The sequence below is a fragment of the Chelonoidis abingdonii genome, chromosome 11, assembly GCF_003597395.2.
Source record: "Chelonoidis abingdonii isolate Lonesome George chromosome 11, CheloAbing_2.0, whole genome shotgun sequence".
NCBI classification, from domain to species: domain Eukaryota; kingdom Metazoa; phylum Chordata; order Testudines; family Testudinidae; genus Chelonoidis; species Chelonoidis abingdonii.
The window spans coordinates 55,216,316-55,229,852 of record NC_133779.1 but is presented as its reverse complement, the minus strand read 5'-3'; the positions used below and the strand labels follow the sequence as shown (position 1 = coordinate 55,229,852).

At 51.1% G+C, this 13,537-nt stretch overlaps 1 protein-coding gene across 1 annotated transcript in view; it reads left to right on the top strand.

The window, feature by feature from the left end:
* The first annotated feature begins 5,165 nt into the window (after nt 1–5,165).
* CADM3 (cell adhesion molecule 3) overlaps nt 5,166–13,537 on the top strand; it is a 121,139-nt gene continuing 112,767 nt past the window's right edge. Inside the window, exon 1 of the mRNA XM_075071146.1 lies at nt 5,166–5,436. Coding sequence (XP_074927247.1) covers nt 5,361–5,436 — 76 coding nt within the window. The 5' untranslated portion in view covers nt 5,166–5,360. The remainder of the gene's footprint in view (nt 5,437–13,537) is intronic.

Genomic DNA, 13,537 nt, shown 5'->3' with positions numbered 1-13,537 from the left:
ACACAGACCCAAGACAAAGAAGACCCACAAATTCCCTCCCTTAAGCTTTTAAAAAATCCAGTTTCCTGATTGGTCCTCTTGTCAGGTGTTTGGTTCCCTTTGTTAACCCTTTACAGGTAAAAGAAACATTAACCCTTAGCTATCTATTTATGACAACAGCGTTAAAAAAAATTTGCAGTTTCATATCCAGAGACTTCAGCCTGTTAAGCCCAGGGCATTAACTATCCTTTTAATCTTTTATTAAAGATTCAGAAAAGAAGGAAAAACAGTTAAAGCTTTGCAATGTTAGAGTATTAGGTCAGGCTTTTATTGTAACAGCATCCCTTCTTTCCTTTCCCATCAGCTGGAGAGAGGTTTTATAAGGAAAACACCCTTTGTTTGACAGTTGCTTAGATGGAATTCAAGACGTGGCAAAGAGAAGTTAGTTGAGATGGCCTGGAGATGTGTCGTTGTTAAAGTCCGATCCCATTTCCTAGAAGACAAAACAACACAAACACACAAAAAGGGGAGAGAAAAGAACAACAAATAGAAAATGCAGTGTCTGTCTCTGGTGCTGACTCTCACTTGCAACCTCACTGCGGGAGAGACACTGGCCCAGCACATGTTCTCATCAGCCACTCAAAGACCTGCAAAACTCGTACCATCATCAGCCCATTTAGGGCATTGCTTTTAGCTGCTTTTTTCAGGTCACAGGCTTACAGCAGTGCTATGACATATACAGTTGTGACCAGCTAAGCCAGACTCTCATTAGATAGAAGGAAAAAGGAGAGAGATGGGAAAGAAGATAAATTAAGTGGGGAGGGAAAAGGACATACTGCAGGGGGAGGGGAGACAAAGTCTCACACTGCAAGTGGTATTTGGGATTCAGCCAGAGCTGGTACAGGTGGCGATATTATCTGGCCATCCTGGTCAAGACCTCTCGAGAGCAGGATAATGAAGCACAGGGGTCAGAGAAGATAGTGGGGGTGGCAGCCATGATAATAAAACTCACTGCAGTGGCTGTTTCCCAAAAGTCTTTTCTTTCTAAAAATTCCTAAAGGGAGTGTTTGGTGGAACAGTCCATCCAATGGTTATTTTGTCCACCAACAGGCCTCATTTCCAACACACCAGTTTTGGTCCATTGATTTCCAGTCCTCTACTCCTCTTGTTTATCAGGAGTGATCTTAATACAGTACTGGAATGGTGTCTGTAGGACTTTTTGTTTGAACTAATTAGTCCTTCCGTCTCATGTTTGCACCTTTTCCATCAACTGAGCAGATACAGATAAGAGGTTTGAGCATTGGCCTGCTAAACCCAGTGTTGTGAGTTCAATCCTTTAGGGGGCTATTTAAGGATCTGGGGCAAATATCTGTCTGGGGATTAGGCCTGCTTTGGGGTTAGACTAGATGACCTCCTGAGGTCCCTTCCAACCTGATATTCTAGGAACTTCTAGTATTCTGGGTTATTGGGACACTTTAAGAACTTGTATCCACTTTTTACAGTTGAGCTCACAATTAAGGTAAACTTGCAGGCCAAATTATTACAGCAAACCTCACCTCCCATCCCCTTCTATGAGAAACACCTCCTCTCAGTCACTCCAGGCCCTAAGCCCTTGGTATGAGACACGCCTTCCCAGAGACCTCCCTCCCATCCCCTTCTAAGAGACACCCCCACCCAGAGACCGCCATCTCCCACAGACCCACCCCAACACACAGATGTCCATCTCACAGATGCCTCATCCCACCAACAGAGAAGTCTCTCCCACTGGAGACAAACTCCAAACCATGGAGACATTTCAACCCACAGGGACACCTGCCTTACAGACACCCATCCCATGGACAACCTGACCAATTGAGACATCCTATCTACTGGAGATACCCCTAATCACCAGAGATGCATAGAGAATCCTGCTTCATGGACACCCCAACTCACTGACACCCAGATACCCCTCCATCCCGCTGCAACCCTGATCAACAAAGTCATCCCATCTCCTGGAGACTCCCCAGCTGAGACCCCGACCCACAGGCATAGCTGCCTCTCAGACACCTGCCTCATAGGCCCAGACCTTCAGAGACATCTCACCTCCTGGAGATGCCCCAACTCACAGAGCCCCCCATCTCACAGAGACACCCCATCACATAGAAACCCTGACTCCCGGAAGTGCCCTGTCTCACAAAAGCTCTGGCCCCCAGAGACCTCAGGTCACAGAAACACCCTGATCCCCAGAGAACCAGCCTTACAGAGATACCCTCACCTACCAAGACACCCCAACCCCAGAAACACCCTGCCTCACAGAGACACCCTGGCCCAAACAGATCTTGCCTCACAGAGATGTCCCAATTCACAGCAATCCCCACTCTAGTAGATCAAAGTATCATTCTGATCATTCCCCTCTATTCGACATTGGTGAGGCCTCATCTGGAGCACTGTGTCCAGTTTTGGACCCCACACTACAAGGATGATGTGGAAAAATTGGAAAGAGTCCAGTGGAGGGCAACAAAAATGATTAAGGGACTGGAGCACATGACTTATGAGGAGAAGCTGAAGGAACTGGGATTGTTTAGTCTGCAGAAGAGAAGAATGAGGGGGGATTTGATAGCTGCTTTCAACTGCCTGAAAGGGGGTTCTAAAGAGGATGGATCTAAATTGTTCTCAGTGGTACCTGATGTCAGAACAACGAGTACTGGTCTCAAGTTGCAGTGGGGGAGGTTTAGGTTGGATATTAGGAAAAAAATTTTCACTAGGAGGGTAGTGAAGCACTGGAATGGGTTACCTAGGGAAGTGGTGGAATCTCCTTCTTTAGAGGTTTTTAAGGTCGGGCTTGATGAAGCCTTGGCTGGGATGATTTAGTTGGGAATTGGTCGTGATTTGAGCGAGGGGTTGGATTAGATGACCTCCCGAGGTCCCTTCCAACCCTGATATTCTATGATCGTCCCAGGCCTTCTGGGCTATGCTATTTCAGTTGATCATGCTCAGCTACATTTGTTCCTCTACAGCTGATGGAAATGCATCTAGCAGCTACACATACCAGTGTTTCATTTGGTTCTCCATGGTGCTGACATCCCAGACAGACTGGTTGTTTGGGGCCCAAGAAGGACCAAGTCTCATTCCAGCCTCACTCATTTGTGTACCAAAGTGGTTGGAGCTGCCTGAAAAAATGGAGAGAACTGGGCTGTCAACAAGGGGGCTTCAGGAGCAGACCTACCAGCTCTCTCCATCTCCTCTCTGCACATTGCCCATGTCTCCCACACTATCCATGTGGGAAATGCCCCAGCCTTCCCTAATGCTATTGCTTTGCACATCTTCAACTGGTTCTCAACCAGGACGAGCGACCAATCATTAGCTAGCCCCAATCAGTGTAGTATGAAAAGACAGGGACACCTGTGCAAGCCGGGGGTGTTTCCAAGAATAAAAAAGGGGGAGGGATGATAACAGATGGTTCCACTGGTCTCCCTCAGAGCTATGAGACAACCACTTCTCCCACAATAACTACTCCACTGGAGCTGTATTTACACAGCAGCACTCCCTTTTTACAAAGAACTAGCTCCTCAACAAAAGATTCTGATTACAGGAAAGTTGCTATGGACCCTGTCTCCATAGATCCTGTCACTGATACAGGCTGCCCCAATGCAACACCTTCTCACCAATACACCATTGATAAAATCTGACCCACAAGGCATGGCCTCACCAAATACCAGTGCTGATACAGCCTGCCCCACACAGACCCCTCTCCACCAAAACACCACTGAGAAAGCCTGCTCCAGACAGACTCTTCCTCACCGATACTACACTGCTGATACAGCCTGCCCCACAGAGACCCCTCCTCACCTACCCGCCACAAACTACTCATCACCATCACTACTGATACAGCCTGCCTCACAGGGACCCCACTTCACCGATACACTGCTAATACAGCCTGCCCCATAGAGACCCCTCCTCACCAATACACCGCTGATACAGCCTGCCCCAGAGACCCCTCCTCACCAATACACCGCTGATACAGCCTACCCCACCCAGACCTCTCCTCACCAATACACCGCTGATACAGCCTGCCCCAGAGACCCCTCCTCACCAATACACCGCTGATACAGCCTACCCCATAGAGACCCCTCCTCACCAATACACCGCTGATACAGCCTGCCCCATAGAGACCCCTCCTCACCAATACACCGCTGATACAGCCTACCCCACCCAGACCTCTCCTCACCAATACACCGCTGATACAGCCTACCCCACCCAGACCTCTCCTCACCAATACACCGCTGATACAGCCTACCCCACCCAGACCCCGCCTCACCAAGACACTGCTGATACAGCCTGCTCCAGAGACCCCTCCTCACCAATACATCGCTGATACAGCCTGCCCCACAGAGACCCCTCCTCACCAATACATCGCTGATACAGCCTGCCCCACAGAGACCCCTCCTCACCAACACACCGCTGATACAGCCTGCCCCACCCAGACCCCGCCTCACCAATACACCGCTGATACAGCCTGCTCCAGAGACCCCTCCTCGTCAATAAACTAACGATACAGCCTGCCCCACACCGACCTCAGCTTCCCAGACATCAGTGACAGCCCCAGTGGGGAAATGGGTTTTATCACGTCCTTTTCCTACCATGACTTGAACCATCCTGCCACCCCGGGCTAACCCGAGCCTGGGGAACGAGCCTAGGCAGGGACAATCACGCCGCGGTAGCCCGGATCTCCGAGGCGCGGCTGGGTGTGTTCTGGAAGCGGGTGTGGCTTGTTTTGGTTTGGCGCTGGCGGCTGCCGCGTTTTCCCCGCGGCTATACAGAGCGTCGGGGGGACGCAGCCTCCCATGGTCTGTAGGGACGCGGGCCGTGCGTGTGCGCCCGCCAGGGGAGGGCTGGTCCCACTCCCTGTGAGCAGTAACCAGAGGCAGTGCCGGCAGGTGCCAGTGACCCGCCCGCGCCCAAAAGCTGCATTGCACCGTCCGAGCTCAGCGCTTCTGGTTCGGACCCTGGACCGGCTTCTGGGCCCCCGCGGCCGCGCAGCCCCCACCCCGCGAGCAGCAGCAGTAGCAGCGCGCTCCGCGGGGACCGGAGCGTGCGGACCGCACCAAGTTTTCTGCGGGGGCGCTGCGCGGGTGGGGGGGAGCCGAGCGAGAGTGTTTCAACAGGGCGGAGGGGAGGGGAAACGTTCGGAAAGATGCTCCCGTCCCCCTACGGTCGCAGCCCTAATGGTCCGTTCCGCCTGCTCTATTTAATCCCCTGCTGCAGCCGCCGCGCTCGCTTCAGTCAATAGTAGCTGCCGCTGCTGTCGTGCGTGGCCGTGGGCGCGGGCGGGCCGGAGCGGACCGGACGGTCGCTTCCCGCGGGGCTGAGCCTTGGAGGATCCCCGCAGCCCTAGAGCCACCATGCTGCCGCCGGCGCTGACCCTGCTGCTGCTTCTCGGCTGCCTGGCGGCGGGCAGCGGGACCCTCTCGCAGGACGGTGAGTGGGGAGTCGCGGGGTGTCAGCCCGGGGGTGGGGGGTGTCGTCCAGCTGCGCTCCTGTCTGCAAACGCCGTTCCGCGGAGGCCGGTAGCTGCATCTGCAGCCCAGGGAGCGGACCGCGGACAGCGCCGTAACCCGAGCGTCTGGAAGAGGGGCTGGGAGCCGCCGCCTCCTGCCTGGCAGCTGGGGTAACCAGCGCGCCCCCACCCGCGCTGCCTCGGTTCGGCCGGACTCCGCCTTGGGCTCGCTGGGACTGGGCCGGGGGTGCGGGCGAGGGTTCCCCGCTCTGTGGCGCTCGGCGCGGGGCTGGGAGCCCGGCACAGCAGGGAGGGGGTCGCTGGGCGCTGCCTGCCGCTGGCAGGTGGTGCCGCTATGTAGGTCAGCCAGGCTCCCCGGGTGGTAGGTGCCCCCGCCGCCTGCCCAGCCCTCCTCGGGCTCGGCTGCGGGGACCCGTCCTTGTCCTGCAGATTGGCCCGGCTTCCAGCCCCACTCGGCGCTGGCTGCAGCCGCTATCCCGAAAAGGTGGGGTGGGGGGCGTCAGTCCTTGGGCGCGGGGGCAGGATCGGCCGGGCCTTCGCCCCTGGGGAGGGGCCCCTGGCACAGCCGTGTGGCGGCGCTTCGGTGCATCCCGCCAGCGGCTCTGCAGCCTGCGACGCAGCAGGGCGCAAGCTGGGCGCGGTGAGTAAAGGAGGGGCAGGGCCCCTGCCTGGAGAGATGGAGCTAGCGGAGCTGGCCGCGCGGCTCTGGGCTGGGGAGCAGGAGTGGCCAACCCAGGTCTCCCTGAGGCCCTTCCAGAGGGGTCCTCTAGCCTGGGGTAGCTGGTATCAAGGTCACCCCCTTCCCAGGCTGTCCCTTTGCCACCTTTTCAGCAAACAGGTATGACTGGCTCCACATCTCCTCATCCCTGGAATGTTCCAGAGAGGCTGGCACCCCTGCCCCTCCTGCCCTGAGGATCAGGAGTCTTCCCAAGGTGTCTCTCCATGGCTCCCACTGGGTGACTATGCTGGGGGAGGGGGGTTGGGGTGCAGAGTAGGGAGCCAGAGGCTTCAGTGACTGCACCCCAGATTGGCCGTGTCACCATCTCAGCAGGCCTGTGCTCTTGCAGCTAAGGGTAGCCAAGTGCCAAAAGTGACCGCAGTCCTGCCAGGGCTGTGGCATGCTGCATTTCAAGGCAGGGCTTTAGTGCTAGAGTTGAGGCTGAGATTGGCTTTTAGTTCCAGGAGCACTTTAGAGAGATTTATTTAACATTATCAGGCTTGCTGCCTGTCTTCCCATCTCTGCCTATTTACCTTCCTAGCCAGCTTTCCATTTGTGTCTTTGTTAGTCCATCTGCCTCTCCCATTAAGCTAGAACATACAGTGCTGCAATTAGAAGGGTTTAAAGTGCTCAGAAGATAGCAGAAGGCTGCAGCAGGGTTTGGAGAAGACAGACCAATTCCACCAGTTCCTCCCAGAGAAACCTGTTCATATTTGTAAGTGTCATATTGTTCAAGTATCTCTCAAATCCCCCTGGCACTCTGTATACAGATTGTTTATTGCGCAGAAAGCATGGAGCAGCTCTGTAGCCCCATAACCCTTGAGACAAAGGGTGTTTACCTATTATGTAGAACAACAATAGGCAGAGCGCTGCATGCCAAAACAACCTTTAATGAAGTACCACAAAGCAAACATAATTTTGATAAGGATTTGTAAAGGCAATGCATTGCTTTTCGTAACTGTTTTGCTGCAAAATGAAATGCTGGCTGAACCTCAATAGCCAGGCTTGGGGCTTGTGACCTGAAATGACCACGAGATCACTGATGTCATGTCAGTGACACCTTCTCTTTATATTTGTCTTTCAAGTGTTATATATGCATCTACATGGTGCTGTACAGGTACTGAGGCTCATCAGAAGCAGGAAGTAATTCAGAGGTGGGGCTTGGTGAGGGATCAGCAGTGCTGAGACAAGGGTTTCACAGATTTCAGAACCAGGAAGAACTCTTATTATCTACTCTAACCTCCTATGTAACAGAGGCTGGAGATTTCTCCCAGTAATTCCTGCATCTAGCCCAGCAACTTGTGGTGGAATTAGAGCATGAGGTGAATTAGAGGTGTGAAGTAGAAGAGCATTGTGTGTACTCACATGCTAATGAGAGGACCATTCATCCATTCCCCCTGCTGGCCCCCAATGAATATAAAAATGCCATGTTCAGTGCAGGCAGGATTCTCAGACTGTCTCTGCAACTGTGGCCATGTATTTCACCAGTTAAATCTTGAATGAGCTTTTCCTCAGTGTGCATTGCAGGTGCTAATGATGGAGGGGTGCGGGACTGCTCTCCTTACATTGCTCTCATTGCCTGATTTCATGGTGCAGGAAGTAAAACTGAAAATGCTTACTGGGTTAAAATAGCCTGGAACCAAAGGCTAGATGAAGTATTGCAGCATGTGGGAAGGATGAGAAACTGAAACCAGGAAACGTCCTGGTGAAGGCATGAACTGGAGGTGATTGCATTCCAAAGCAGGAGCCGCTCTCCTGTTGAACTATGGGAGAAGCTCTGCTAGTCCTTCACAGCAGGAGAGTTTCTGTCCTCTTACCCACCCCACACTAGAGGAGAAGTCTGTTACTGGAAGCAGGGTGTCATGTGATCACACCTGTTCAAAAGTCCCAGAGGCAGGCACTCTCCATGCATTCTTGGTGGTGGTCTTGGTGATTATAATATAAGGAAATGTTATTTACTTGTTCCCAATATAAGAACTAGGGGCCACCAAATGAAATTAATGGGCAGCAGGTTTAAAACAAATACAAGGAAGTTCTTCTTCACACAGTGCACAGTCAACCTGTGGAACTCTTTGCCTGAGGAGGTTGTGAAGGCTAGGACTATAACACGGTTTAAAAGAGAACTAGGTAAATTCATGGAGGTTAAGTCCGTTAATGGTTATTAGCCAGGATGGGTAAGGAATGATGTCCTTAGCCTCTGTTTGTCAGAGAGTGGAGATGGATGGCAGGAGAGAGATCACTTGATCATTGGGTTCACTCCCTCTGGGGCACTTGGCATTGGCCACCTTTGGACAATAGGATACTGGGCTGGATGGACCCTTGGTCTGATCCAGTATGGCTATCCTTATGTTCTTATGCGCATGAGGCTGTCATGCCTTTGGCATCATGAAGTCCCAAAGAGGAGCCACCTGGGTATGGCTGGCACTATGTCACTCTTGATTGTTTGTTAAAAAGGCTGTGCTAAATGCCACTGAATACTATAGATTCCAAGGCCGAGAGAGATCATTGTGATCATCTAAAAAAGCAGCAGAGAATCCTGTGGCACCTTGTAGACTAACAGACATTTTGGATCATGAGCTTTCGTGGGTGAATACCCACTTCGTCAGATGAATGTAGTGGAAATTTCCAGGGGCAGGTATATATATGCTAGCAAGCAAGCTAGAGATAAGGAGGGTAGTTCAATCAGGGAGGATGAGGCCCTGTTCTAGCAGTTGAGGTGTGAAAACCAAGGGAGGAGAAACTGGTTTTGTAGTTGCCAAGCCATTCACAGTCTTTGTTCAACCCTGAGCTGATGGTGTCAAATTTGCAGATGAATTGAAGCTCAGCAGTTTCTCTTTGAAGTCTGGTCCTGAAGTTTTTGTGCTGCAGGATGGCCACCTTAAGGTCTGCTATAGTGTGGCCAGGGAGGTTGAAGTGCTCTCCTACAGGTTTTTGTATATTGCCATTCCTAATATCTGATTTGTGTCCATTTATCCTTTTCCATGGAGACTGTCCAGTTTGGCTGATGTACATAGCAGAGGGGCATTGCTGGCATATGATGGCGTATATTACATTGGTGGATGTGCAGGTGTAATATACTGCTATTCCTCTGATACTTGTGATCATCTAGTCTGACCTCCTATATAGCAAAGGCCACAGAACATTCCCAAAATAATTCCTAGAGTAGATCTTTACCAAGGGCTGAGATTTTCGTTTTGTTTTTAAAGTGTCCTAATGGCTAATCACCCTCAGTGTTTGTTTTTTAAGCCTGATTATGTTCAGTGAATTGACTGGGTGTCAATGTGCATGACACACTTTTGACTGAATCTCAAGTGCTCACAAAAATGCACGTGGTATTGGTTGAGAGTGATGGGTTGAAGTTCTCCATGTAGCCCCCAGGCAGAGTACAGCACAGAAAATGACATGTCAAGCTTCCCCCAGGAAGAACGGTAAGAAGTGTCAATGTTTCCTTTGTTCTCTGGCCCTTTGCTGGCTGAAAAACATAAAACCAAAAAATCTGTGAGTGCTGTCCTGGAACACTGTCTACTCCCACTCTGAATTCAGAAAAACATTGGCTGAGAAATAGTGCCGCCTCAGGAAGACATTCTGTAGTGTCATGCTGTTCACCAGTCAATGACATGTGAGCTCAGGAAAATATCCTTCACCACTGATTGTCCTAAAACCCTCCTCCCATGCACCCCTCAACCTCTGAATGTGTCCCTGGCACAGCTCTCTCACCAGTAGAGCCCTTCTGGCAGCGTTACTGAGGAACGTGGTACCGCCTCAGAGGGGAGAGGTAAGGTGCTGCAAGTATAAAGTTCCCCACCTGTTTCCTCCCCTGGGGAGGTAACTACATTGTATCCCACAGCACCTCGAACATTGTAATGAGACAGGAGGTGGGGTTCCACAATGGATTCTGTTGCCAAGGGAGCAGAACTGATGGACTCTGGGAAAAGTCTTGGTACGTCATAGTAGCTTTGTGTGCACTTGGACAGCTGATGTGCTGTGCAAATTTTGGTGTCTTTGGGCTGGAAGTGTGTGAGGTTGGGAAGATGATGATTCTGTGCCTATAAGAACCCCACCAGTAAAAGGGGAGGTGTTAGTTCAGGAGCAAAACCTTTTATTTATTTGAAAATAGTGTACACTAGCTACATGGGGAAACCCTCTGAACACTAAAGCTCCAGGCCCTGGTCTTCTGGGGACCATCTACCGAAGGTACTTATATATCAACTATTACTGTAGCACCTCACAATCTTTAGTAGCTCTGAGTTCTGTTATCCCCATTGTACAGATGGGGAACTGATGGTCAAAGAGGCTAAGTGACTGGCCCAAGGTGTCACAGGCAGTCTGTGGCATAGCAGGGACTTGAAATGGGATCTCCCAAGTCCTAGCCTAGTTCCCCAACCATCCTTCCTTTCTCAGCACAGTAGAAAATGTTATCCCCCATGCCCTTCCTCCTACCCTCTCCTAGTTTTTCATAGATTCATAGACTTAAGGTTAGAAGGGACCATTATGGTCATCTAGTCTGACCTCCTGCACAATGCAGGCCACAGAATCTCACCCACCCACTCCTGGAACAAACCCCTAACCTATGTCTGAGTTACCGAATTCCTCAAATCGTGGTTTAAAGACCTCAAAGTGTAGAGAATCCTCCAGCAAGTGACCTGTGCCCCATGCTACAGAGGAAGGTGAAAAACCTCCAGGGCCTCTGCCAGTCTTCCCTAGAGGAAAATTCCTTCCCGACCCCAGATATGGTGATCAGATAAACCCTGAGCATGTGGGCAAGTCTCACCAGCCAGCATCTAGGAAAGAATTCTCTGTAGTAACTCAGATTCCACCCCATCTAACATCCCTAAGGTCCATTGAGCTAGAGACAGGTGGATTCACCAAGTACCTGACCCTCATGTGAATTCCCAGGCTTCCCCTAGGAGAGCACTTCATGCTGAGCAGAAGCACTGTGATGGGAGATCTCCCTGTCTTTGGTGAGTTCCATGTGTTTCCAACTAACACCCAGTGAATGAGACCATCCCCTCACAGGATGCTGAAATGGGTATTAGTGCTTCTGGGAGGGAGCAGTGACTAATGGTTAGAGCGCAGGTCTGGGAGTCAGGAGCTATGGGCTCCATTGGCTGTGCCACAGGTGTATTGAGTGACCTTGGTCTAGTCAGCAGCCTCTCTGTCTTTTAATTTCGCCACCTCTGAAACCAAGATAATAATAATAATGACTTGTCTCACTGGGAGATTGTGTACATTAATGTTAATATAAGCCCTTGAGCCCTATCTAAGGAAATCTGTAGTGGCATGCTCAGTAATACTCTGATCAGATGAGTTTGCCACCATCTGCTGGTTCAGTTCATGGTCTATCTGTGTGGTTTTCGCCAGCAGGTACTGATGGACCTGATGCACTGTAAGTGTCCTATGCAAATAACCACAAGATCCTTGCAATAGCTATTGTCTTCAATAGGACACATTTGTACCATAGTGAGGCTGTGCAGCAACTCTCACAGGGGTGGGGGTTCCTCAGCCCCATAGTCATTTCTTAGTCCCTCCTTGCCAGACTGTGAGCTCCTTGTCCTCGAGCTGGAGAAACAGTTGCAGTGGCATTAGGATGCACATTGTGCCTTTTGTAAATACTACTTAGGCTTGGGTAAAGGCACATCCACATACTTGTGCTAAAGCAACTACTGACTTCACAGCTATCATTAAGGTTTAGCATATGCTACAAACTTTGTTTCAGTCCCATGTCACATGGGGGAAGTTGGCTGGGGAAGTTGTGGCAGCCCTGGTGAACTAATTCCACAGGTATGAGAAAGGAGGAAAGTGAAGTGCAACCTTTGTGACTCTCTTGAAACAAAATTAAAACCACTCTGATAGTTTCAGATTGGCTCCCTGAGGGGAAATGGACCTTTGTTGCAGGAAGCCTAGCCAAGAGGAAATGCAGCTGTAGTTGCTTTTTTACATTATTAGACTCTGAGAATAACAAGTGCAACAGAATAGGGAAGCTGTCTCCTAAATGGCAGGCAGAGCAAGCTGCGAACCAGGATTGCTGAAACCGACAACTCAGCTATCTAGCGAAAGGCATTAGGATCAATGAGACACACTGGATTGAAAACAATAACAGAGATCAGGGTACACAGAGTCTCCCAGCCACGTACTTAGACAGTGAGGGGAAGTGCTGGTGCTGCAAAGGCAGGGATGAAACTTTGCTTCTACTCTGACTATCCTCAGGTTTGGGAATGCTATGCTGGGCATGTGCTGGGGAATGTGGAGGGCACGTCTGCAATGAGCCAGAGGAAGAACCGAGACAAGCTGGGGAACTGCAATAGCCAGCAACGACTAATGAGTCCCTGCCAGGCCCTTGTGCCTTTCCAGTATCCTTCCAGTCAGGAGGTGTGAGGAGAGAGAATGCTGTGCTGCTGTCTAGACACAGAGTGCATGGGAAAGGCAACTCCCTTCTTGTCCCTCAGCCCTGGTGCCCATGCGCCACACTGGCCCAAGTGAAACGTGTGTCTGCCCTCATTTTATCACTCTCCACCAAGATGAAGGCAGACTGTCCTTAGCTCCACCACTGGCCAGGGCTCTTTCTACATCTCTGAGCAATTCCTGGTCACCAGCTACAGTCTCCTCTCTTCTTCAGACAGCCTCCTTCTCCAAAGCAATGCTGCTTCTCCCTTCCCCACAGAACCTTCCTCTCTGTCCAGGGCCGTCTTAGCTCAGTGGATCTCACTCACATCTCCTGCTGAAAGAAGTGCATCCATTGCAAAGATAACTGTCCATGGCCCCCCTCCTCCTGCATACACACCGGAGTGGAGAGAGCTTCTCTGACATGAGGGCTTGAGAAAGGAACCAATTCTCTAATTTCTGTGCCCTGATCTTGGAGTCCACAAACGGACAGAGTCCTAGTGAGGTTGTGAGGGAGTCACACAATGACATTGGGGTGTAGGGCTCGCTTTCTGGTGATCCTCTGCACATCTCAGTTGTTCCCCAGGAAGACCCAAACTGGCAAGAGGCCAAAGGTGGACATGACTCACCCTCACCGGGATGGGCTCTATTCCAACATGACCATCCCTGTGTTTGAAATGCAGAACCATCTCTCTGCTCCCCTCTGTCCTGCCCCTCCTTCTGCTGTGTCTCCCCATCCCATGTTTCAGAGAGCTCTGGGCACTCGCCTCAGCTTCTGCCGCCACTCCATTATCAACTTTTTATTAATATTTTAGGAATCCCCAGAAGCCCCGGTTAGGATTGGGGGCCCGTGGGTGCCTGATGCTGCACAAACGTGTAAGGAGATACAGGCACTGTTTGTCCTGAACGGCATGCAGTGTAGTTTGAGATGACAGGTAACGAGGGAGAGGAACCAAACATAG